The sequence below is a fragment of the Polypterus senegalus genome, chromosome 6 (assembly GCF_016835505.1).
Source record: "Polypterus senegalus isolate Bchr_013 chromosome 6, ASM1683550v1, whole genome shotgun sequence".
Classification (NCBI taxonomy): Eukaryota; Metazoa; Chordata; class Cladistia; order Polypteriformes; family Polypteridae; genus Polypterus; species Polypterus senegalus.
This window is the reverse complement of record NC_053159.1, coordinates 30,623,742-30,651,417: the sequence shown is the minus strand read 5'-3', so window position 1 is coordinate 30,651,417 and position 27,676 is coordinate 30,623,742. Positions and strand designations below refer to the sequence as shown.

The following is a 27,676-nucleotide window of genomic DNA, read 5'->3' as shown; positions in this document are numbered from 1 at the left end:
CCTCTTGGTCTGTCTGTGAAGCTTCTTTAAAAAGTTTTTTTTACTACCTCAAAACCAACCACTTTTCTTTCTTCTATTTACACCATAATAGTATTCATTTTAATGCACATGTTTTGTGAACCTATTTACTAGTGCTTAACTGTGCTCGGTAAGCAATAAACTGTTACTGTCAGACTATACCTGCTGTAGGCACTTTTTGTCAAATCATAATGTATTTGAATACTGTACCTTTAATTTTCTGTGTGTATGCTTTGTAAAACATTCTGTATTTATGCAAAGATTAGTTCAACTTTATGAATCAGTTTAGTAATTGTTTCTGATTTGTCAGTTATTGTAATTTTAACTGAATATTTAACTAATGAATATAATTTAATATGTATTACCTATAAAAAGGAGGCAACTATTATTTTAAATATAATAATACAAGAACTAAGTTATTGCATTTACATTATGTGAAACCTACAAAATAAAATTGTAATTAACTAAGAAATAATTAACTTTCCACTCAGTCTTTACACAGATTTAACTATCAGCAAGACAGATATACACTGTTTGAGGATGCTTAACATTGCACCATGTGGAATTGAGAAAAACCATGTGGACAAGGAATGGGATTAGAGTGGAAACATGAAGCAGCCCTTTTCAGTATATGGTCATGTGAAAAAGTAGGTAAAACTCTAACATATGTGGACTCATCAACATTCGATCTTTATTTAAACATTATACATATTTAAATAAATTTGATATAATACAAAAAATAAAAACTTAACTTTGCAATACTTTTTTGAACTAAAAATGAACAGATTTCCATCTATAGAAAAGTAAGTACACCCTTGGCTCTAATAGCTGGCATTGGTGACTTTGGCAAAAACAATGTGAAGTAGGCATTTCCTATAACTACAGTATCTAGCAGTCTTTAACCATCGAATGGGAGACAGTTTTTCCCACTCCTCCATGCTGAATTATCTTCGCTGTATAATGTTTGAAGGGTGTCTCACTTGAACAGCCCATTTCAAATCCATCCATAGCATTTTAAAAAGATTCACATCTGGGCTTTAATCTGGCCATTGCAGAACTCTTCATTTACTTCTTTTCAGCTATTCCATAGTGGATTTACTAGTATGTTTAAAGGTCATCGATCACATTGCCATGTCCACTTTTGATTAAGCTTCAATCTTCCGACAGATGGTGTCACATTATCCTCAACCACCCTCTGGTACAATAAAGAATTCATATGTGATTTTATGATGGTGAGTTGCCTAAGGCCCTGATGCAGCAAAGCAACCACAAATCATAGATAACATTTCTACCACCAAGCTTTAAAGCTGGTATCAGGCTCTTGTGCTCAAATGAAGTCTTTGGGTTTCATCAAACATGTCTTCTGATACTGTGGCTAGATAACTCTAGCTCTGCCTTATTTGTCCAGTTTTGGTTTTTACTTGGGCAAACTTTGTCTAGCCCTGACGTTCTTTTAAGACTGTGCAGCCTCTTTCTAAAGGTTGACTCATTCATAGACTATAGATCCCATGATCAAACTCTGCAATACTTAGAGCTCTTTATACCATCTTGTGTTCTGCTCTCGGACTGAACTTGCTAGGTTGGCCTGCTCTGGCCAAGTTAGCAGTTGTTTGAAAACATTCCTCACTTGCATATGACAGTGGAATGATTGAAGCCGAATTGTTTGGATATCTACTTAAATCTTTGCCCAGACTCATAGGCATCTATAACCTTCTATCTGTGGGCCTAACCAAGCTCCTTTAATCTAGGCATGGTGACAAAATAGAGAGTAAAGCAAACTAAATGTGTGAGGTTTAATTAAGACAGTTTGCTCCAAGACCCATTTTAATGATCTGGTGCACCGGATTCTGATTTTGGGAATCTGAGGTGGTGATAAATGTAGGAGTGTGCTTACTTTTTCCACATGTGAAATTTGTATTTACGTTTATTTAAATTACTAGCAAAATACCCGCGCTTCGCAGCGGCAAAGTACTGCCTTAAAATTTTTATTAATAAGAAAATTAAACCTTTTTAAACTGAGGGAAAATATACCAATAATTATTTGTTAAGGATCTCTTTGTATACCGCATTGTGAGTTCGGCCCTCCAGTTGTAATATGACCAAGCTGTGCGCTGAGCTTACTCTTGAGCATGCAAAGTACAGTTGGCCATGTGAACAGTAATCTTGTTTCAAATTTCACAGCTTGGATTGCTGCTGTCATAATCGGTTTGAGTTTCGTGGTTTGTTTCAATTACGACAGTATTTGTGATATTTGTGTTGAAGAGACATTCGGCATCTGTCAAGCGTTGTAAGTATACAACCGGTTTCATCGATAACTTTACATCCAGCTTCTGAGAGTTTAAACATTCATAAACATCAAAGTGTCCACTACTGAAATCGTCACCTGTCAATCTAAGATGTTTAAGAGGCATTGGCAGTTGTCAAAAGGCGTAAAATATTTGTCCATTTCGATACACTTGAAAGCGACAACCGAACAATTCACCGGCAGCCATCAATTCACATGCAGATGCATAGGTGAAGGGCTTAAGCATTTCACTCTTCTAGTTCTCCTGTGTAGAATAATTATCTCCTGTACCGTCATCAGTCCACACGTTGAACCTGTCCCAGTCATTCAATACATAAGACTCAATGTTCCTCCGGATATCAAGAGTGAGCCTGATATAGCTGTGCAATATGTAACAAAGAGAATGGAAAAGGTAGGTGCCATCTCCGGGCATGGAAACCACTCGGTAAGTGACAGTTCTTTGATCGATGGTGATCACCTCGATAGACATGTTAATGGGGGTACAGTTGGAATGATAAAGGAAATGGGTACCTGAACAATGTAAAGTAAGTCTAAAATACCTAAACAATAACTATAATCGTAATAAACAAACAATAAAACAGCGGAGAAGCCGTGGATTAAATAAAAAGGCTGTAGTTATCAGCAGGGAGACGTGAATCCCGTGGCGAAGCAAGGAAGGGAATGTAGAGACTGGAGCGACGGACGGCCTTATATAGGCAGGCAACCAACAACGTGGGAGGCGTTGGGATGGGGGACCCAACGCTGCCTCACACGGTGACCGAGCTGCAAGCTATGGACGTATATATGTACGTAAGTAGGATTCAGTTAGCGTTGGGACCCTGCGTACCAAATTTTTTGCAGATGGGACCATAAGTAACAAAGACCATTGAAAAGTTCAATATGGCGGCCGACAGTGGCATCATGCCACCGAAATAAGTACCAAATTTCAGGCTTCTACCTACACGGGAAGTCGGAGAATTAGTGACGTTGGAAAGTTCAATATGGCAGCTGACAGTGGCGTCATACCACCGAAATAAGTATGTACATTGGTTTCGGTTAGCACAGGGAAGTCGCCTACCAAATTTCGTGAAGATGGGGCCATGAATAAGAAAGTTCAACATAGCGGACGTTGTTGACCGTTATGACCGTTACGCGTAGAATTTTGAAATGAAACCTGCTTAACTTTTGTAAGTAAGCTGTATGGAATGAGCCTGCCAAATTTCAGCCTTCTACCTACGCGGGAAGTTTGAGAATTAGTGACGTTGGAAAGTTCAATATGGCGGCCGACACTGGCGTCATACCACCGAAATAAGTACGTACATTGGTTTTGGTTAGCGCAGGGAAGCCACCTACCAAATTTTGTGAAGATGGGGTCAGCCTTCTACCTACACGGGACATTGGAAAGTTCAATATGGCGGCCGACAGTGGCGTCATACCATTGAAATAAGTACGTATATCGGTTTCGGTTAGCGCAGGAAAGCCGCCTACCAAATTTTGTGAAGATGGGGCCATAAATAAGAAAGTTCAACATGGTGGACATTGTTGACCGTTACGTGTAGAATTTCGAAATGAAACCTGCTTAACTTTTGTAAGTAAGCTGTAAGGAATAAGCCTGCCAAATTTCAGCCTTCTACCTACACGGGAAGTTGGAGAATTAGTGATGAGTCAGTCAGTCAGTGAGAGCTTTGCCTTTTATTAGTATAGATAAAAATGATGACAAAATGTAAATGTTGCATGATATTTGCTATATATCAAGATCAAACACTGATATGCCCACATATGTCAAAAAAGAAAACAAAACACTTAATAGAGTGCACTTTTCACATAACTGTATTTCTTCATCTGCAAGAGCAGGTATTTTCCACAAAATACACCCGAAGGGATTCATGCAGGTATTTATAAAGGAAAACAATATAGTTCACATAATCTTTGGTTTATGCTTAATTATTTTCACTGTAAAACACAGTGATTAAGTCACAAGTAATACGTTACATTTCACCCAGCTAGATGTTTTACAATAGACTTCAAACTTGCATGTACTTGAATGTTTACAGTATATTAGGTCCTTTACAAGTATGTATAAAGTGCCAAAACACTATTTTAAAAAGCTATCATTTTGTAAAGACAACACATTTTAAAAGACTGGCCAGCTTCTGCTGCCTTGCAGCTTCATGGGCCCAATGTCACTTACTAGTAATATAAATATGGACAATCTCCAGGTGCTCTACTTTACTTCCACAACTCGGGCACCAGGTTTACTTTACTTAAACTGGCAAATGAGTATGGAAGTATGAATATGCCCTGTACTTAATTTGTTGTTTCATGAAGAACAGTTTAAAAAAAGAAGTCAGGTTTCTGCTATACCACGTGACCATAAACACATCACAGATGAATAATAAAGACCATTAGGAAATTTTAAAAAATATTTAATAAATTAATTTTATGACATTATCCTTAATAACCTAATAGTATTTTCTAATTGTTGAGTAACAATATAAAGTATCTTGAAGGTAATACCTAGGGCTTAAATACATAAATGATGTCTAAAACATCTCAATAATAGTCAAAGGAAATGAAAAACTACATAATGGCTGTAAGCACAAATAAAAAAAATAAAATAAAGTGAGAAAGATAGAGATAGAATCCAGATTCCAAACAGATAAAAAATAAGATGCTTTGGGGTCTGCAAAGACCTAGAAGGTCCCTTTCCCCTCTTTGGAATGTAATAAAGATTATATTCTATATGAGTGATTCTTTTTTTGCCTTTTGCGTGTCTCTGTGATCAACAATCACCATAGAGTGTCATCCAGAGTATTTACCCCTCATGAGAAACTGCCGTCAATCGTCCTCTGTGGAGAGGGTATATCATCCATGGAACTTCGCTATCAATCACTGTTCAGGTAGTTTGTTTTCCCTTTACAAGCGGTGACCCATCACAAGGCATCACACAACACAAAACAGTTTGTGGCCTATATTTTAAGAGACTCTGATCTAAATAAATAGATTTAACAAATTTAGATGAATTCCAGGTTAAATAAGTAATTTTAAGTCAGTATGTAGAAGTAATGATACAAAAATCTATTAACTGGGTTAGAAAGCAGCATTATGATGTGTTGGGATTTTTATGTCTCACTTGTCTGGTAATGCACAAAAGGCAGTATCTCATAGGTTAATATAAAAAAAACAATATGATATAAGTATTGCTTTCAAAGAATCAAAAAGTAGAAAAGCTGCAAGAGCAAAGCTGATTTTAGTATACTTGTGAAATGTAAAGAAATCTCATCTCTGAAATTTCTCCCCAAAACAAGCTCTGGACTGTTTCTCATTTTTCCTAGTTTTAGACAATACCACACTCCCCTGTGTCATGAAGGGTGGTTTACAGTCTTTCCAGTTGAGTAAAACAAGTTGCTGTACAAGCAAAGTAAGTGTAGGATATTGCAATAGGTTTTTGCTGCCTTCAAATAATGAGATTAAAGAATATGCAAATATATTTTCAGCAAAATGGTCTAAGTGAAGGCACTCCCAAAACATATGCCCTAGTGGGGAAAGGGCTTGATAACAGATAGTGTGTTCTGTAAAGTTAAAAATATCCCAGTGTAATAGCTTGTACTGCAGTGTAGAGCACCAAGGTTGTTAATAATTTAGTGCTAAATAGAATCCAACAAAGCAGGCTTATAATGTAATAGGATTAATTGAGGGCAGAATATGTCAACAAAAAATTGAATATCTATATATATATAATTCACTAAGGCAAGACAACCATGGAAAGTGATTCACTAAGCCACCGACAAATGAGACAACTATGGCGCACACAGGAAGGAGCCATGCCCACTAACTCCAAGTCCATTGGTTACGACGACAACTCACAGAGCCACGCCCACCAACTCAGACGCGATGACACAGAAAAAATGGCGTCATTTATATTCGTCTGTCGTAGAGGCAACATGCGGCTCCGACCCACGCTGACTGTTCATAGAAGCATGTTTCTCGCGGAGGTGAATCGCCATATGCAGCGTGTAAAACGATTTGCGAGGGTTATCCCATGGGATCCTTAAAACATTCCTTTACAACTAAGGTTGAAACACAATGAAGTAAGCAGTCTTTAAAAACCGAGTTTTCGGTTACGATACACCATAGCACACTGTTTTACACGCTACATACAGCAAGTCGCTTCCGCGACAAACATGCGTCTTCTTAGATGCTCCTGCACTTTGTACACACCCACCTCGCTACCTGTGCCTCTGTTTCATTACCGTCTCACCTGTTTCACCAATGCAGGCCCTGCAACAGTCGAGACGCTCTCTCAGCAGCTGAACTTCTCTGTGCCCGACCGGTTCACACAGAGGCACCACATGACGCGGCAGGACTATCTAAGAAGAGGCATGTTTGTCGCGGATATGAATCATTGTATGCAGTGTGTAAAACAGTTTCCGAGGGGTTTCCCATGGTCTTAGACCCATCTAAGAAAAATCATGTCGCAGTGTGTAAAACAGTTTGTCGCAGATGTGAATCGTTGTATGCGTCGTGTAGAGCAGTTTGCGAGGGGTATTCCATTGTCTTACAGTTGGTGGGTGAGTCTCTGTTGGTTGCTCTTGAGAGCGGGCACATGACCACGCAGTGTGTGTGTGCTTCGAGAGCGTGGGTGGACGCGACAGCACCATCTAAGAAGATTCACATTTGTCGCGGATGTGAATCGCTGTGTGCCGCGTGTACAACACTGTATTGTATGTTACCCTCTCCAGAGTTATATCTTTTCATTCACCTACAGTCGTATACACAATAAAGTAAGCAGTCTTTAAAAACCGAGTTTCCGGTTACAGCACACGAGCGCGTGACCATATCAAACTGTTTTACATGCTACATACAGCAATTCACATCCACGACAAACATGCGTCTTCTTAGATGCTCCTGCACTTTGTACACACCCCCCTCCCACCTCGCTACTACCATGGTCGGGTGTCTTTGTGGATTATATATAGAAAAGCAGCCAAAACCGCAAAGAGCAATGAAAAGTCTACGTGAGTCACAGGTGCATCTGGACTGTGCAAAGACAATGAGCGGGCAGTGCATACTGGACGAGAAATCAGCAGACTAGCATGATGGAGGGAGCGGGGTGGATGTCCTTCTCCTCTCTTCCCGTTCCACCCTCCGCGCCTGAGCGCCGCACGGACGATTGTGTTTTGGTTTGTTCTATGCATTGTTACAATGTTGCTTTTCTTCCTGATTTATTACATTACCAATTTTTCAAATGTTAATTTTCTCTCTGTGCTTAAAAATCATTAAAAAAACGGCCTGATTATGCGGCGTATGGTACGCCGCGGGTTGGCTAGTAAATTGTATTTTTATTAACACTCAGGCAGTGACTGTTAAAATGTTTTCTTATGGAAATAAATTCCAAGGTGACTGAAGCCTTAATACATATATGCTGGCCAGGAAAAAAGCCACACACAGTCTGCCAGCAAAATAATTTGTAAATGCCATTGTTTATGTGTAAAAATAACAAAGGGGGAGAAAAAACTAAAGGAACCTCACTTTATTCATAAAAAATGCAAGGTTTTAAAGGTAATTCTTAAATCTTATAAAACTTCCTTGCTGCCTTTTAATACAGGTAGTCCCCAAGTTACAGACATCCAACCTACGACTTACGAACGGTGCCGCAGCTGCACCCGCACCTTCATCTGTAAGGGGGACGCGACGCAAGTGCCTCAGTTACAGCCGCTCTGTCATCTTCGACCTGGGGACACTGCAAGCGGTGGCTGGATGGAGACTTGGGTGATTTTGCTGCTTGCGCAGTGCAGTGTCCCTCAGGCGGCTCCCGCAGCAAGCAGTGACCAGTGGTCCATAGTCATAGTCACCGGGGCCATAGCTATTGCTCGTGTGCAGGACAGAGACTTGTTCGCTGCCCGCCCACTACGCCGCCGCAGCAGCTACTGCTCCTGACTGGATGCAGCAGAGGGGGAATGTTTCACTGCCCACCCACCACATAAGGCTGCCCCATTCGTTCTTGGTAGGCAGCTGGAAATGCTGCAAGCAGTGACCCGGTTGTGGCTGAACGGGGGCCATTGAGGGTGTATTTGGCCGCGGGGGGTACACTGTGGTGTGCCTCGGGTGGTTGCCTGTTGAGTGCTGGTGTTGGTGGGCGATTCACTACCCGCCTTTGGCCGCACCATGTTCGTTCTTGGTGGGCCGGACGCTGCAGGCAGCATACTGTAGTGGATGTGACTGTGTGGTGGGCAGGTGATGAACTGCCCCTCGATCCCCCATTCATTCTCAATAGCAAGCCTGCTTGTATTGTTACGCACATAGCAGGAAGTTGTCTCTCTTTCAGTACATCAGACATGCTGATGATGGGTGCCTTCCTGCTGTGATTACGTGTACAGTGCTGTGCAGAACAGCTCATCTTAACCTTTTTATCTTCACCCTTCAAGAATGTCTCTGAAACACAAATCTGATGCAAGTGCTGATGACACAGTAAAGAAGAGAAAAACCATTACCATGGAAAATAAAGTACAAATAATAAAAAGGTCAGAGAGAGATGAAACTATCATTCATTGGCAGACCACTTGGTTACAGTCGGTCAACAATAGCATTTATTAAAATAATGTGCCTATTCAGACTTACTGTACATACAAATTCAACTTAAGAACAAACCTATAGTCCCTATCTCATACGTAACCTGGGGATCGCCTGTATACAGTTTAAGCTTCATTAGTTAGTATTATACAACAAAAAATAGCTTATCTTTATCATTAAACAGTTACTAACAAAAGTGAACAGAAGTGAATGACTTTCAAGTGAATAAAATGTAACAAAAATTGTTACTTCAAAACATGGTCAACATCCAAAGGCAGCACAACAAATACAATAACTGAGAAGTGTAAAAACAAATCAATTGAACTGCAAATGTTATTACTTGCTCCATAAAATTCACATCTTGTTAATATAACTTGTCTCAAAAAACACACACATACTAAAAAACATTAAAACTAATTTGGACCAGTCATATTCATGAGTTTTAATGAGTCCCTAATGGGCAAATGATTACATTATTTGTTAAAAACAATGAAAACTGTGTACATTAGCAGGCATACAAGCTCATCAAGCCTAGACTGTTCTCCAGACATGCAAATGGCAATGTGCACTCTTTATTTGTGAAGGAATATTTCTTTAACAAAGAAAGCTGAAAATATTTGAGGAACCCAAGTTGAATGGTGTTTTATATCTAAAATTGAACCATCTTTTTTAATGTTAGAGACTCCTTATAACAAAATACATATAGATCTTTTTTAAATCATGCATTTTCATTAAAATTACCGAGAAATAGCCAAAGTTATTATTAAAGTTGTACCATGAGTATCAGGCTAACTTCTAAATATATGAAAAAATATATCAACAATAGATATAATGTAATGACATGAAAGTGTAAATATAAAGTGAAAATGAAGTCTGATTATACAGTTGAACAAAAGTATCAGACTGACCTTGACAGAACTGCATAAATGTATTTGACTGGGGATTATATTGTCAGGCATGGTTTTACCACATTGTTAAAGCATCTGTACAGCAGAAACATACTGTATACTAATTGGTAACGATTAAGATGAAAACTACAGGGACTGTGGTTAACTCAACTGAGAGGCAACAGTGTGGGCTATTTTAGGATGCAAAGCATTTTCTCAATCTGTAAATGAATCAACTGCCTTTTTACTAGGAACAGAGGAAGAACTGAATCATAGATCTGTTTTAGTAGTTCAACAGTGCAATACAATGCACACTTGAATATATAAGCTCTGAAGCTCGAGGATGACAACGAAAAATGTAATAACATGAGGAATACAGAAGAAGTGTGTTTATTTGAGACTGGTATTGAAAAAGGGCATACTAAGATTCCATTTCAAAGAATCAGAAGATTAGAAGGCTTTAGCATACCAAAGAATTTGCACATTGCTGCACTTAGAGCACAATATTAGAAAGAATTCAAAGATGCATGTGGAACAGTTGAACGCCTTAAAAGCCAAAGTATTAAAGCCTATCTGGATTTAAGGTATATGGAGTGAAATCTGATGGCTTTCACAAAGCTCAATAGTTTCAGATTGAAATGCTCTAAAATAGCATGTGCAAGTCACAGTAGTACACTTCAGGCAGTAGTTGACTTTTTTTTAGAAACAAATCTTAATTGAGCATTACATATTACATTTAACAGAAAACACAAAAATCAAATCTGAGTTTTAAAATAAGTTTGTTTCTCTAGTTTTTTTTGTACTTAGCCTTCCTCAGTTCTGACTGTTAATTGAAACACAATACTGAGACAACACTAAAACAAGCTTTTCATTTCACTTTTCATGCACTGAATGGACAAAAAAAGTTTGGTTATTCTAATGAACATGCATAGGCCAGATGCATAACTCTCTGCTTCTAACCTCATCAAATTAGATAGCAAAAGAGGTAAAAGCAGGATAACATTTTATTCGTTTAGTTAAAAAAAAAAAATAAACAAAAAAAAAAAAAAAAAAAAAAAACAAAAAACAGACACTAAATTAAGAAGGTAAATGAAAAATGTTTAAAAGTCCAGAAAACAGGAAAATGTCATAGCAGGAGATAAAATGCAGTAAGTGGGGATAATTAAAGCCTACCTGGCAGTAATTTCACCCACTTGAAAAAGATCTTGTTTATATATATAAAAAAAGGAACAAAGCAAAAGAAATTGTGAGCAGTCATTTAGATGAAGTGCTGCAACTAGCAATACTGAACAGGGAGTTCATGCCATGCAATCCCAGAAAATGATTACCTGGATTGGTCTGAATCCTCCCTTGAATATTGTGAAGCAGGAAAGAAAGAGAAGCAAATGGGACACTAATGTATATACTGCTGAACAACGGGTAGATGCAAAGGACATAAGGAAACATATGGGCTCGCTACACGGTCAACCTCAGACAGTGTTTCTGGAATTAGAAAACCAACTACAGTAATAATGCAATTTATAAGGGAAGAATGGCGCTTAGTTGCATTTTTTAGTAAATCAGCAGGGGAAATTTCCCCAGTCAAGAAAAAGTCAGACCTTTTTTTTTGTTATTTTAAAAATAAACTGACACAAGATGAGCGCCAGACAACATAACCATGTGTGCCAGACCAACTTAATGGTTTTCTCCCATTCTTTTGTTCTAATGTTACTGAATTTAGAAAAAAGAAACCTTGGCCAGTGTGTTAAAACTTCCCGATAACCCAGAAAGATAGACAAATACAAGACCAGTCATCCAAAGTATTTAGTCAATGATGTTGCAAAGTTAACCCGATATTTATCAAAACCCAAAATCACTTTTTCAAAAAGAATGCAAATTAGCAATTTCAAAGTCTACAAAATGTACAGTAGTTAAAATGACCCATCAATAGACAACAAACATTCAAATAGGCTGGTAAGCAATTGTTAAAATGTGTGTATAGATTTTGACTAGTAGCTATATGTCATAATCGTAGACCTGACTGAATCTTTCAAAGGACAGATTCTAATCTCTGCTAAGAGATGTAAACAATTTCTTGCCTGATTTGCAAACAAAGCAAAAGTAAGATCAGGCTTTCAGTTAGTATATCATTGTGTTCAAGAAATACTATAACTTTATCAGAGGAACTTTCTTCAAACTTTTTCTAGACATACATACATACATACGTAAAATGCAATCAAAATGTCACTCATGCCTAAAAATGTGTTTTTTCTTGAACACTGAATTTTGGCATCTAACTCCATAGTGCACACCAGTACGTCAAGAACAGAATCGAGATAAAAGAGAAAATGATGACAGAAAATGTTAAAAAAAAAACTAAAAAAAAAAACAGCATTACCAAAGAAGATACCCCAATAGACACAGCCCAAGGCTCAAAAGACAACCAAAAAAAGGGTCAGAGGAATTCGGTAGTGTGGAGATACGTCGGGTATTTAAAAGTACGACAAGAAGCAGAATAGCATGCGCTGCAAATTGTGTCGAAAGTATGTTCCCACAAAGACTGAAACAACGCCATCCTTTAAAGCATGCAAATGCAAGACCTTACAGTCCTAGACCTAATTTACTAATGGAGATTTCTTGTACCTTTCCTTTTTTTTTTTGCCTTGTTGTTGAGGACGGATTTTATTTTTTCAAACCCATATCTGCCAACTACTACACTTGGCTTCATTTGTCCTACACACTCCCACAGAAACAATTTCCATTAAGGAAAAATATGGATGGTTGATAAGCCTGTTTAACATTATCTTATACAAGTCGGTGGCTAAAGGTTTCCCTTCTTTGGCCAAGTTGTCCTTTTCCCTTTTTTCTCAACAATCCTGTTTCATCACTACTTAGTACAGATCTTCCAGTGGGCCTTAAATCATTTCTGAGGACAAATCTGCACGTCTTATTCACAGAAAGGATAAAGAGCGAGCAGTGTTAACAACATGCCTTGTTAAAACTTCATGAGTAGGCAATCAATTACTATTCTATATTGAAATGACGTATGCTCTACAGTATGTTAATAATTGCTATCCATTCTACAAAATAGTGGAACATACTGCGTACAAGTCGCACATACAAGTTTAAGCTTGAAACATACGGTTTTCTAGTCGGCATATTACTGGTAGCTTAACAAACACACTCCACTTTCTCACAGTACTTTTTGCTTATCAATGCAAGAAAACGGTAACCAAGCAAAGCACTGTGAACATGTAGTCATCTCCTCATCTGCTCACAAGCTCCGAGATGAATGATTAGTGAACTTCACTGCACTCTTTGATTTAATGTAATTGCATTAAATCGCAGTTATTACAAATTGCTTTTTGTTCCTCTGCCTTTGTAATCCTCTTAAATAAAAGATACAGAAGTAGAAGCTTTGGGCTGAGAAATGCTGCTACTTTGTAAAGCAAGTGGATATGAGTTGGTGCTGAACAATTTGTTCATTCAGTAAAATCTGATTCTAAATCAGTTGTCACATCTTTGAACGGTTACAGAAAAGAGACCACAGTTGTATCATTTTGTTGTCAAACTGCTGCAACACTGAATTAAGCACTATATCTTGTCTCCAAAGACTTGTTTGAGTGACCTCGTAAGCTTACCTTGTTGTGCAGTATGTTTAAAATGCCCGACTAACTTTTTTACACTAGCCAGAAGCTGTGCAACCTCAGTTGCTTTCTCCATCACTGCTGGTGTTTTTAGAATGTGTTAAGAAGTGTGTTAAGAATGTGGGCACTACAGTCGAATCTGGTGTAGCCACGCAAGGCAGCAATTGTTTTTGTTTCTCTGTCAGTAACAGTCAATAGCAGAAACTTAATTTTAAGTTTTTCAAATAGTAAACTGTGAATGTTTTCATCCCTTTTAATTGTGCTTGCTTCAAACAGGGTTGCTAAAAGCGCCCTTGACAGAAGATTGTAGCTCTCTTTAAATATGTGGATGGTACCAGATATAAAAGAGATTATTTCAAAGTTTTCTGTCCAAATATCATTTGCAACAGCAGATCCATAATTATTAACAGTCTCTAGCATTACATATACAATAACCTCTGTCAGTTTTTTTTTTTTTTTCTACCACATGTCATGCTTACAGTTGTGGAGTGGAGCAGTATCTCTTTCAGTCTTCAAACTTCAGCCTTTACATTTTTGGCTGCTGTGTCAACCAGATACTGCTCATGCTGAATATAGCCCTCACCATACACTGTGTCATAAAGCCCTATATCCTTGCAAAAAAAATCCACACATTTATCCTGTGCTTCACTCTTAGCGTTAGTTGTTACTTTTGACAGGTTTGGCAAGCATATCAGTTTAGTTTGAATGTTTGCTACTGCACACACATGACACTTTAAACCTGAGGTGCTTGACTTGTGCCCACTGTATGTGAGCAAATTTATCTGAACGAGCAAACAGCACTTAGTTGCCATCACCATTGATAACAATTGAAAATGATTACCAAATGTCAGACTTCCCTTTACTGAGTTTTTCAATGTTGTATTCTCCTTTTTTTAATACTGTTGATTTAAGGCTGTCTCCAGGCTCTGCAATCTTGAGAAGGCTAGATGCAAGAAAGTATATGCATGTGTCCTAACTGCTTAAGCAAATTAATTATATGAGTTCTCTATTTATAAATACAAAATTAATGTATGTTTTATGCATCTGTCCGCACACCAGTGTTAACCATCAGCTCCTGGCTGCAATACTGAAAATCAGTCCCGCATTACAAGCAATTGCATTGGGTCTTGCAAGTCCCACAGTGCACACTTCTACTTTGGAGCATAAGTTGACCACAATTAAATAAATATATCAACTTTACGTTCTCCTTTGTTTACATTTGAAAGCTGCTGGATTTTTTACTGAAGATGTATACTAAATGTTTTTGTCTATTTGTCGGTTTGTTTCCCCAACCATTTAAAAAAAAAAGAGTTTGAATTTATACAAAGGAAAGGATACAGTACTGTGGTATTTTTTTAATTTCATTTTGAATTAATAAAACCTTTATTTGGAACTAACCAAAGAATTTACTTTTTGTTCTTCTGTAAAACTTGAAGGATTTAAGATTTTAGATTTTAAAATTAAGATTTTACTTATGTGGTGTTGACAAACAAATGTAGTGTATTCTCCTGTAAACCTTGAAATCTTTTAACTGTTCAGAATTTAGATTTTATTTTGCATTACCTGTTATATTTATTTGGAATTGACCCAAGAATTCTTCTGTAACACTTGAAGCTTTTAACTGGTCAGAAGTAAGATTTTACTTTATTATGTATACCTATTTTATTTATTTGAAATACAGTTGTGAAAGAAAATAAATAGTATTTAAACAAAAAATAACCTTATATCTTCACACCTTACTTAAAAAGGAACCTTTAAGCTTGACAAAGATAGTGATTAGATTTATATTGTGATATACAGTACTGTATATCAATATTATCTGATATCAATAAAAGTATTGTGATAAGATTTTCTTTCCACATCACCCAGCCCTTGGTACAACCCACAGTAACACGTGGTTGCTCTTACCATCACATGAAATGTTAAATAACCTGGCCAAACCAGAGGCTGGGGAAACCATATTTATGATGGTCCTAGACCTAGTACACTGTGGGGAGGCTGGTTTGGTTGCAAGGGACATGTAAGAGAAGCAGCAAGTAAAAAGGTATGAAGGAGAGTGGTATAAGGATTGTGACTTGGAACAATGGAAGATTGAAAGGAAAATTTGGCAAAGTCGGTGAAGCTCTAAACAGACAGAGGGGAAAGGTACAGGTGTGAGAATGCTTAGTGGGAACAGTTGTAATTACAGGTTTTTTCAGTGGGGAAGCAGTGATGGGGTTAATGTACAGACAAACTGTTAAAAGACTCAGCATATGCCCCACATGTAGGCAGAAGGTCTCAGGGCACTCTGTAAGGGAAAGAAAATGCAAATAAATAAATAAATTAATTAATTTAAAAAAAAAAAAAAACAACTGGGAGGGTACAATAAGCCAAGAAACAAAGGTTTACAAGTGAGCTACAGGACAAGAAAGGAAAGAGTTGTGTTTATAATTGCAAAGCAGATAGTAATAGGAAGAAAGGATGCAGTAGGTGTAAATTGCTTGAAAAATGCTCATTTGAACACAGATAAAAAATAATGGGATTAAGAATACCTGGAAAAAGTATATGGAAAGTCAGTAAATGAGAAGAACAAATGGATAATGATATTTAATATAAAAAAGCAGAAGAAGATGAAGATAGGTAAAGCAGCAGGCCTAAATGAAATGATGTCAGAAACAATGAAGGCAGCATAAAGTCCTGGAGTGAAAATAAGTTCACTAATGATCATGAAAGCATTAACCACATAAATGTGTGAAGGACTACCTTGGGAGAAGAAATTTCTTATTAATGGGAAAAAATTAACTGGAACTAAAGGAAAAGACCTCGTAGTAGATGAAGACCAAGGTGATGGTTTATATTGGGCAGAAGACAGAAAAAGTGAAATCATTGCTGTATTTGGTAAAGCTGTTGGGATTAACAATCTAATGCTTGGGTTGTTATAATTGGGTGCCTAAGTGGTGTAATGGTTTAAAGAGTTCTCTCTAGGGAGTGAGTATAAAAATTTATATGTAGAAATTGTGAGGGAGTAGAGATAGTGTAAATTTAGATACTGGTAATGGAGTTGTTTTGGAGAAAGTAACAAAGTTCTGCTACTTGGGTGACAGGATGAATGCAAATAGAGTTGTGGGCACAGCAGAGACAGCAAGGTAAGAAGAAGAGATTTTGAGAGATGTCCCTCATTCTAACTATTAAAGAATCTCTTAAGTATTAAAGGGAAACTTATGACAACTATACGAGGAGCAGTTTATTCTCCTGGAGTGAGACATGGCTGAAAAATGTGGAACAAGAAGCCAAAGCTGGAAAAAGATGAGAATTATCACGTAGATATGTCAGATTGGGAGAGGAAGACGATTGTAGTGTTAAGAAAAAATGAGTCACACCTCAAAAGTATTACAAGGAATGTGGAAAGTGAAGGAAAACAGAAGAATGGTTTTATGTGATAATTAGCTAATCTGAGTAAACCTGGAAAATGGCTCTTTAGCGTAGACTAATTTATAATGTTGTGTACTACTCTCTGGACCTCATTCTTACTTTGCACACCACGTAACAATATAGAAAATGCTCTTTATTTACATACAGTAAAAGAATATCTAGGAAAGGAAGGAATGTGGCAAACCGTTTTAGGGTACACTACAGTAATTATAAAAAATTTAAAGTCACTGTTTGCAGGAATGAATGATTATCTAGTTCACACTGTTTAAATTCCTTAATATATTTTGAAAAGCTTTAACTGTCTGTTAAATATCACAATTCTTTTTTCAACCTGTAAACTGTTGTATCATCTTCTGTGGTGTAGTCCAACTAGTTCAGTCATTGGAACAATCTGAGTAAAAATTGAGTATTCTGTCCTGACAACGCAAAACTAATACAGGACAACATGCTGTCAAATATCAAGTAACATTTTTTTGTCCTTTTACCAATTTACAAAAAACATGGGGGCATACAGCATTTATATGTGGGATGGAAGTAATGCTATCTTAAAGTTAATAGAAATCTAAAGCAATGTAAACTGCAAAGAAACATTTGCACATACAACACTGCTGATTACATCTTTTAAAGCAGTATTTCCTCTGTTAAATGTATCCAGTGTCATTTACCTTTGCATCCAGTGAAGGAGTTGTTAAAGCCTTCGCTTTGTTTTTACATTTGTCCTAATATTAAAACTTTTTTGTAAAATCAATACATTTTAGAAATCCAGTAAAACAAATTTTCTTCTGCAGTTTTCAAGGTGCCACATATTAAATGATCAGATTTTGTTTTGCTTATGTCTGTAGCTTCTGTAATTACTCATAACAGAAGACTGCTTTCCATTTGATACCATGCCATTAAAAGTGTGTCATATTTGATTTCACTGTTTGCTTCAGTTTAATTGTTATAGTAAAAAAGTTATGGCTTCAAACCTCCCAAAAACAACACAATGTTAGAGCTGATGATTTGGTTTTGTAAATAAAATACACTGCTTTAGCAGACCTGGTAAAGAGTCTCTGTGATTTTAACACATTAAATGTCATATCATTAAAGAAACTTGTAATATGCTTCAAAACATCATGAACTGAGTCATACCAATGTCTGCAATTGTGCAAGTTTGTAAACACTAACCAAATTTTATTTTGGAAATGAACAAAATGGAGCAGCTTGTTCTCTCACTGTTGAACGACCAGTTTGAGGTACAAAGATAGCCACATGGCTTGAAATGGTAGCTTCCACTGCTAGGGTGAGATTTTCTCTAGATACCCTGGCTTTCCACCAGTAAAAAATGAAAATTTTTTAAAATTGGCCCCTTACTGCAATATTCTTGTTAGTGACTGTCCCACTTGATCTTTCTCGAGAGAATTAATGACCGGACCTAGCTTAAATGGCACTGCTAATTTGGCATTTCATATGTCAGCTCTAAATTGAGTCTAATATTCTTTAATTTACAAACCAATTAAATTGTTCATCTAGTGTACATGTTCACAGTAGTGACAAAATCTTTATATATCTTTGCTCTTGCATGCACATAGTAAACCATGTTCCCTTCACGCTTAACTTTTCATTGCTAACACCTAAAATAACTTTTGCAACCTTACAAGTCTTTTGCAATTAACTGGGAGAGGCAGGACACTAAGGATGTCAACATTCTCTTCTACCACCTACAAAATGCAGCAAATCCAAACATACTAATGTACTTGACAACAAGACAAATGCCTGTTGCAAAACAAATTGCAATTTGTAGAAAAAAGTGTTTTAGAAAACATTCATTGGGAAATGTTTTGCATGAAAGAGGTTATTAACTGCCTTTTATGTCTATGATATACATCTTTCAGTTTTTGAGGCTGATGCACAGTAGTAGCCAAGGTAGTTCAAGACACTAAAGCTTAAAAACAAGCAGAGCCAGAATACTCAGCTGGGGTGGTTTAACTCCGGGCTGGACCATCAGCAAAAAAGAATGAGTCACTGTATTATTATAAGAGAAGTTCTACAACAAATCCCTTTCCTGTGACCTTATGTACTTGTTTGTATAAGTGAATGTTTATTACCCGGAACATAGACTACAGGTGCTCATACACTGCTGCAAATGCCATCTGCCAGTGGTTTAAGAAATATCTATGTAAAATATCATGCCAGACTACTGCAATGAACATGACGAATAATAAATTTTACTGTATAGTTTATCTTTCACATGCACCTGCAGCAACTTCAAACATTCTTACTCTGATGCAAACCAAGATAATATGCATTTCAAATCTATTTTTGGGTTGATATTGTATTCTTACGATTAGTTTGTGGGAGATATTGAAAGACAACAAAGTTAAATTTTAAAGTATGAGACGTTAATGATATTTACAGTAGCATTATTGATAATAATAATAAAAAAAAAAATTACACTTGGCACGATTTAGTATCTTAAATCACCTTATTTTCTGCATCAGTGCTTGTTGTTCTACTTGTGATAATTGCTTTATGACAGTTTCTAAAGATTTGGCCTATATTAAATTGTGTTTAGTTGACATACACCTCACTCAACGATGCTGCCAAAACAAAGGTTTGCTATAACTAGATATTTGAATGGTTTAGGTTCAATACATGCCACATAACTAAAGAAATATAATAGCTTATTGTATGAATTATCAATATACAAATTTCTACAAGTGTTAAACATATAAGTAGATCCTACTGCACTGACAAATTACAACTATTTCATCAATTTCACTGACAGCTTTTAATAGTCACCTATTTGAACAGAAACAAATGTTTAGTTTTAATTGGGTTTACTTTACCTGATGATGGGTAGGACGAGGGCCTGTGGCAAACTGAGAGATAAAAAGGGAAAATAGGAAGAGAAAAGCACATTGTGAGAAAAGCGCACACACAACAAACAAATTCAGAACAAGATTCACAGGCAAGAACTGCTATGGACAAGGCAACAGTATGAGCAGTTGACAGTACACATGCAGGGGAAGAGGCAGAATAAATGAAAAGAGAGTACACATAGTGTGAAATAGTGTAGTGACAAAATAAAATAATAAAACATCATCACTAAGGGTCAGTATTCTAGGTAAACACTTGACAAACCATAGTAGTCTGACAAATAGGAAAATCTTTTTATATTCATCTGGAAACAATATTAATATACAGCATACCATTTAATTTCTGATGATAAACTTTCAATGGTAACAAAAAATGACAGAATCAAATAAGAGAATATTAAAGAGTACTGCTACTATACCTCGCAGTTCTCCAAAGTTCACCTGAAACTCGAGCGATGTTTTTGAGGAGCCTTCCTGACTTCACATAATCTCACTGGTTTGCAACAGGGACATAGACTTTCTCCTACTCTCATGAAGCATGCTGCTAGAATGGCATTATGACAAAATTTGTTTCACAATGCTTGAATGTACCCTGCAACAGACTTTCATACTATTGAGAGCAGGTGCCAGCATTATGACGTCCATTGCTGTATCCCAGACATTAGTTCACACTCCTATGAAACATCACATAATAGCCTGCATTGACTACCTTCTTAACAAAAAATACGCAAACACATGCAAATATTTCTAATCACTGTATCCAAACTCTTCTGCTGCTGTGCAGGAAGCAGTTTTATAGAAGCTCTGTGTCTCCATTTTCTTTGTGCTTATGAATTTACTTTACTAGTTTCCAGATTTGGTTAATTTTACAATTAGATGTGATGTGATCTGCTACTGTCATCACAAACTTGAGTGTAGTATTTATACATGTGTTTTTACGTATTAAGGGGTTTTGACACTTGAGGAATCTTTTCATGAATTTATTTTTATAACTGATTTTGAAAATAAAGTTTATTTTCATTACCATATTGTTTATGTGACACATAGTTAGTGGATCACATAAAATGAACATCGCAGGAAGTGACAATATAAATATGGCACTGTATATGTCTGTCTTTTTGGTGGATTTAAGACTCTTTGTTGTTCTTAGTAATAGTTAGCTACCAAACAAGTAAGCCCTCGCAGTAAGATCTGCGTTCTACATTTGACAATTTTACATTTTCATAATGCCCCTAAAGTTACTGCTTTCTTTGGTTTTGTTTGGCTTCTGACAGTTGCTTGTGCGGACTTTGGCTTTTGCTATTTTAAATCACCTCCTAGATTTACTGAACTTACAATAATCCAGTGTATCTTAACTGTCTGTTGGATAGGGTGTGAGCTGGGGAGAATAGGGAGAGTGAAGAGGATCTGAAGACTACCTTACATTTTTAAATGCTGCAGACATAAAAGACAATGAGAAGCAAAAGTGGGCTATATTAAACATTCCTGTACACTACTGTAATCAGCTGTTAGCACTGCAATCCCCAACACCGAAGCAATTCTGTTTCACTCTGCCAGAGGAGTTCATCTGAAGACGGAGAAAATGAATAGCTGAAGACACAATACAAGCAAGGCAGAAAGGTTTTAGAACTGGCCTGCAATCCACTACAGCAGGGAATATTTGATTGCTTTTAAATAGGATAAATGAACTATTAAGCTCTTCACAGCAAGTCACAGTGCTTTCAGGTACTACGGCATCTTATAGATTATCGAGAGCTGGTCTTAAACCTTGCATTCCTGACACCAATTTAATGCTGAATATGATCAGACAGAAGTACAATATTTCAATTGTCTGCTCTAGTATATGCTAGTGAGACCCTACTTGGAACACAAAAGAAGTACTACACTGTGCAAGAATCATTCATAAGGTGTTTGTATGCATGGGTTCTGTATGTTAATTAAGCTTAGGGTGCATGAGCAGGCCAGCCCATAATGAAATAGGCAAGCACTGCTCATCCCCATCATAATGCAAAAATAACTTGCTTCTGATTATATTATATAAAACAAACAAAAAGGACAGGTTTTACTTGTCTATTAAATTCAAAATGTAACCTATATCTTCTAAAACACTTCAAGACTAGGACTGCCTACTCTGGTTCTCTGTTCGAAAGTGATCAATTCATCAACCTGTCTGGTCACCGTGGAATTATAATGTTGGGTACGACTGGTCAGACCATACAGTAGATTTACTAATAACATTTCAACCCTTGCCCAATACTTGTTTTGCTCTGTCTAAAGCCAGTAAGAAAAAGCACTGCACATTTTTACTTTTTTTAAGAAACAGTAGTATAATGTTTACTTAAAGGACACAATATTAGCATTTTCCCTGAACATGTTAATGCAGATTAAACTAAGAACATTATTTTAAAAATGCTACATGGCTAACGCAAAAAAGTGTAGATGGCAAAGAATGATTTCATATACGTTTCTCTTTTTAAAACAATTATTAAGTTTTGCTTTTGTCCAATGTAAATTAGAAGCATTTGGCTACATTTTAAAGAGAAGTAAAAACACAAACTGCTTTGCATTCCTGACCTAGTAGGTGCAAAGCACAATAGTGCTTTCTAGAATGCTTCTGTGTGAGTATATTATTGTAGGATTTTTGCTTGTTCAAGTGTCACTAAGTTACTCATAATAAAACCTTATGATTCAATAAACACAACTGGTGGGTCTAAGTTCAAATAGGAAAAGAAACAAAAAACATAATGTGTGATCTGCTGCACACACATGACTTGAAATCAATGTAATATTTAAAACGAATACATATATTAATAACTATGTCTTGTTAACATGTATTATACTATAATTGCTCAGCCAAAGGCAAGTAGTGGGTGTTCTGTTTACACACACCGTGAAAAACCAAAACTGTTAAAATGGCACCAGATTTCTCTTCCATCTAGATTAGTCACCATCTTTTAGTCTGACTGCTTGTCATGTTATTTCATTATCTTCTAAATAAATATAATACAGTTCCACATGTTTTTAAACAAATTATTTCCTTGCGTGCACAAACTTGATCAAAACAGACTATCAGTTCTCAGCTCTCAGTTTACATTAATAAATAAAAAAGCAATTTTTGCCTCATACAATATAAACCAGGAGAAAAACAATGCAAATGTTCTACAGACAACCTAAAAAGCAAATGTAAAATTGACAATTATCTTTCTTTGGCTTAAAATTAACCCATACCTATTTAGGAATTTATAATAGTTTCAATTAACGAGAGAAACCATACTGGAATTTTATATATTAGTTAATGATAATGTATAATGCTAATGAAGTTTTAATACAATATTATAATATTTTTCCTTTATAACAGACACAATAACCTACAACAGTGCTTTTGGTGTTATATTTTTATTTAATTTTCAGTGCAGATGTAATTTTACTCTAATTTCTGAAAAAGGATCATGTATTTTTTCAAACTAATATGCCATTACAAAAGTGTTTTTAAAAACTAAAAGTTTGCCAAAAAAAAAAAACCTGGTTCAAATTATGTGTTGTAGGTAAATTATTTAGTAAAAGCAATTTATATTTTTGCAGACATTTTTCATTTCTGTACACATTAATACAGTATTTGAATACAAAAATTCCACATTCCATATGTACAACATGTGCAGCCATCAGCATCATTAGTTGATTTAACCTTTTATATCAGAAAAGGCAGAAATACTGCATTGTATTACTCTAAAAACATGCTTTTAGCTACAAATGAAGAATCACATGGAATAAAACATTTTATTTTTTACTATTTTAAAAACCACCACACAGCTTTTGGCTTAGATTTATGCTGCCAGCCAGGGATAGGCAATGCAATTATTTTTCCATGGATAGATTTGCACCTAAAGCTCTTAGCTGGTGATATATTTCCAGACTATAACAATAAAAACTGAAGTTGACTTGTGGCAATTCTTACAGTTTCGATTTGCCAATATTGACTCCAAGCAGCTACATTTTGCCTTGTCTACACAAAATACAAATAAACTGTCAGCTAGTTTAAAATGAAACATGTCTTTCAGCAGAGCAAAAATCTCTTAACTAAAAAGTCCACAATGTGCTACCTTTGTATGTGTAAATGAAACTGTAAATGCACCAGCATTTCAGTATAGCTGTACTCAAATCATATTGAAACATACACACAACATATATATTTTTTTTCCTAAAAAGCATATCATTTATGGACAAGTACCATGTTCCATTGATTCTTTTAATTTCACAAAGAAAGCCCATTGTTTATTTTTCTCCTTCTTTTTTGACCTCCACAGTTGTACCACCACATTCCAGTTTGTTGTATCACAACCACATGCTCTCTTTGGCTACAAGTAACAAAGGTGGTTTTCTGAAGTGCTAAAGCACTAAATGATAATGGTAAAATGATATACAAAAATTTCTTCTGATGTACTGTATGCCACAATGTGTATATACACACATATGTGCATATATGCACTCACACAAAAAGTTTTATAACATTCCCATCTTTTCCCATATTTTCAGTTTTTTTTTATTATATTTAACCAGTGAATAATCTGAAATTATACATAGGCAATTTTCAGAGTTCTACAAAAAGGCCTTTTCCAAGGAACAAGCAATGGGTTAATAATTTATAGCTTTTCTGCAGCACTGTAAGTTAATTAAGCCTTGAAAGTTGATGCAAAAATTCCTAGCGGCCCAACATGTGCGGATCCTGTGTCTGTACAGAAAGAGTGTTGAAACAAACCCTGTGAAGCATTATTTAGACAACACTGCATTTCATTGAATATTGCTATCATAATGTCAAGAAAAAAGGCAATTAAAGAATGACAGACAGGCCATTATAACCCTTAAAAGTGAAGTTCATTTTATTCAAGAAAATAAAAAGAAAGCCAAGGTGTCAGTGAGTGTAGTTTCACATATTATCAAAAGCAACAGAAATGGGTTTTGGCAGACCCAAAGCCACAACTGAATCAGAATACAGGTTTCTGCGAGGCAACAACACTGAACACTTAAAAACTAATAACACGGCCAAGGAACCCTGCTCAGGTATATCATTTTGTCGGCTTGTGGGGATGTAAACTGATCAGTAAGTCAAAAGCTGCATTCAGGTTAACCACCATGATCTTGCACGACATTCATAAAATGGCTGCTGAAGCTGCAAAGATGTTTGTCCATCTCACAGTCACCACTACATTTCTTTGTGAACAAAACGTCAAGGTACTTTAAATTCTCCACTGGCTATACCAGTCTTGTCTGTGAGAGCACCATGACCATGGAACTGGATGTTTTAATTCTCATCCTAACTGTATCACGTACAGCTATGAACTGGTGCGCACGAAAGATGATAGTGTAAGGGTGTCAGTAAGGGCATGAGCACCTTCAAATAGCAAAGATGAAACATATATACTCAGCAAAAAAAGAAACGTCCTCGGACTTTCAACTGTTTTTACTTTCAGTAAACTTAATGTGTAAATATTTGTATGAACACTAAAAGAGTCAACACCATAAGACATAAACTAAAAATGTTTCACAATGTGTTCCTGAATGAAGGGAGGCTCAAAATCAAAAGTACCAGTCAGTATCTGGTGTGGCCACCAGCTGCTTGAAGTACTGCAGTGCATCTCCTCCTCATGGACTGGACCAGATGTGTCAGTTCTTGCTGTGAGATGTTACCCCACTCTTCCACCAAGGCACCTGCAAGTTCCTGGACATTTCTGGGGGAAATGGCCCTAGCCCTCACTCTGCGTTCCAACAGGTCCCAGACATGCTCAATTCCTTTGATGATAAACACGAATCCGTCCATCACCCCTGGTGAGACAAAACCGTGACTCATCAATGAAGAGCACTTTTTGCCACTCCTGTCTGGTCCAGCGAAGGTGGGTTTGTGCCTATAGGCGGCGTTGTTGCTGGTGATGTCTGGTAAGGACCTGCCTTACAACAGGCCTACAAGCCCTCAGTCCAGCCTCTCTCAGCCTATTGCGGACAGTCTGAGCACTGATGGAGGGATTGTGTGTTCCTGGTGTGACTCGGGCAGTAGTTGTGGCCATCCTGTACCTGTCACGCAGGTGTGATATTCGTATGTACTGATCCTGTGCAGGTGTTGTTACACGTGGTCTTCCACTGCGAGGATGATCAGCTGTCCTTCCTGTCTCCCTGTAGCACTGTCTTAGGCGTCTCACAGTGCGGACATGGCAATTTATTGCCCTAGCCACATCAGCAGTCCTCATGCCTCCCTGCAGCATGCCTAATTCACGTTCACGCAGATGAGCAGGGACCCTGGGCGTCTTTCTTTGGGTGTTTTTCACAGTCGGTAGACAAGTCTCTTTAGTGTCCTGCGTTTTTAGAACTGTGGCCTTAAATGCCTACCTTCTGTAAGCTGTTAAGGTCTTAATGACCATTCCACAGGTGCATGTTAATTAATTGATCATGGTTAATTGAACATGCATGGAAAACATTATTTAAACCCTTTACAATGAAGATCTGTAAAGTTATTTGGATTTTTAAAACATTATTGTTGAAATACACAGTCCTGAAAAAAAGAACGTTTCTTTTTTTGCTGAGTATAGTTTTCCAAGCTGGATACTTAGCAAAGTTTTCTGGGCTTTGATACATCTTCAAAAGAGGAGAATTAGACAAGATGCATTATTGCTGCGAGTCCAATGTCTATACAAAACAGACTTGACAATGACAAATATGTGATTTTATCTCTTGCCCCACAATGCCATGCAGTAGTGGCCTTAGAACCCCATATTCTTCCAGCACTTTCCACAAGATGCCATGGGATACATAAGTGTTTACAAAGTAAATGTAGACAGAATGGGAAAATTCCAGTGACATCTCAAGGATCTGAGGTGGTTCACTGTTCCAGGATTGAATCAAAATTGCTTCTCCTGAACCAGAGTTTCAGTCATCTGGAGCAGGGCGCTTAATATCTCTTATATATATTTCTCTTTTGGTTCATCCTGTTTCCACTTGAAAACCAGTCCCGCCGACATGTCATTTTTCAATTCCGATTCGTCCTCTTCCAAACCCTTCCCCACGCTGCCTGTGGCTCCTCTTCAAAACCGGTCCCGTCCACACGCAGCTGACACGGCATTTCTCGATTCCTATTCATCCTCTTCCAAACCCTTCCCCACGCTGCCTGCAGCCTCCCATATACCTTGCTATTTTCATTAAACTGCGACGGTTGTTTCCTAAGCCTTTGTTATAAAATGAACGACAGTATCTTCTCTGTCAGCGGGTTTTTGTACAACGTCATCTCTATTCTGGGATCCGGCAACTGTCGTCTCCAGCAAAACACCTATTCACAACTTCACAGGGAGCCAGTGAAGTTGAGAGAGAGTAGGTTTAATATGTTCAGTGGATTTAGAACAGCAGGTTATTATCCTGGCAGCAGAATTTTTGAATAAGTTGTAAACGATGGATAAATTTTTGTGGGATGCCAGTTAGAAAAGGATTACAGTAATCTATACGTGAGGTGACTCGGGGAATTAACCAATACTTCAGTACTGTGTTGCATAAGAACAGGACGAAGTCTAGAAATGTTTTGGAGATGGAAGGCAGCAGTCCGAGAAATATTACTTATATGGGAGGAATTATTTAATAATAATAACAATTATTTAATAATTGCCATTATTATTGTATAAATGGAATAAATAATTACATGTAAATGATTTGCTAAAATCTGTTGTATGTAAACGATACTGTTTTAAACGTGTATTGTTTTTTCATCAGAAAACCCAGTTTCCACGTCTACCTGTATTAGTTTAAATGGCACTTTTGCCACTCGCAATAGGGCGGGCGTACTGACGTATTGTGTCGACTGGGCAACACAGTGAATGCGGCGTCTCTCTATATATGTCTATGCTCTCGACCAATGGCATTGGTTTCCCTCCTTGCTATTTTCGTTATACTGCGACGGTTGTTTCCTAAGCCTTTGTTATAAAATGAACGACAGTATCTTCTCTGTCGACGGGTTTTTGTACAACGTCATCTCTATTCCGGGAT

The 27,676-nt window shown here is 36.9% G+C and overlaps 1 protein-coding gene across 14 annotated transcripts in view; it reads right to left on the bottom strand.

Annotated features, from left to right (window-relative positions):
• The window catches only part of LOC120530915 (eukaryotic translation initiation factor 4 gamma 3-like), a 206,790-nt gene that overhangs the window by 104,577 nt on the left and 74,537 nt on the right, over window positions 1-27,676 (bottom strand). For 10 of the 14 annotated variants that reach the window (XM_039755722.1, XM_039755723.1, XM_039755714.1 and 7 more), the window contains 2 exons: window positions 19,628-19,660; window positions 11,091-11,111 (listed from right to left, as the gene is read on the bottom strand). The exons of 2 other annotated variants lie outside the window; for them this stretch is intronic. In XM_039755722.1, the coding sequence (XP_039611656.1) occupies window positions 11,091-11,111; window positions 19,628-19,660 (54 nt within the window). Of the gene's footprint in view, window positions 1-10,935; window positions 10,967-11,090; window positions 11,112-19,627; window positions 19,661-27,676 lie in introns of those variants that run through there. 2 more of the 14 variants (XM_039755727.1, XM_039755716.1) reach the window with 2 other exon arrangements.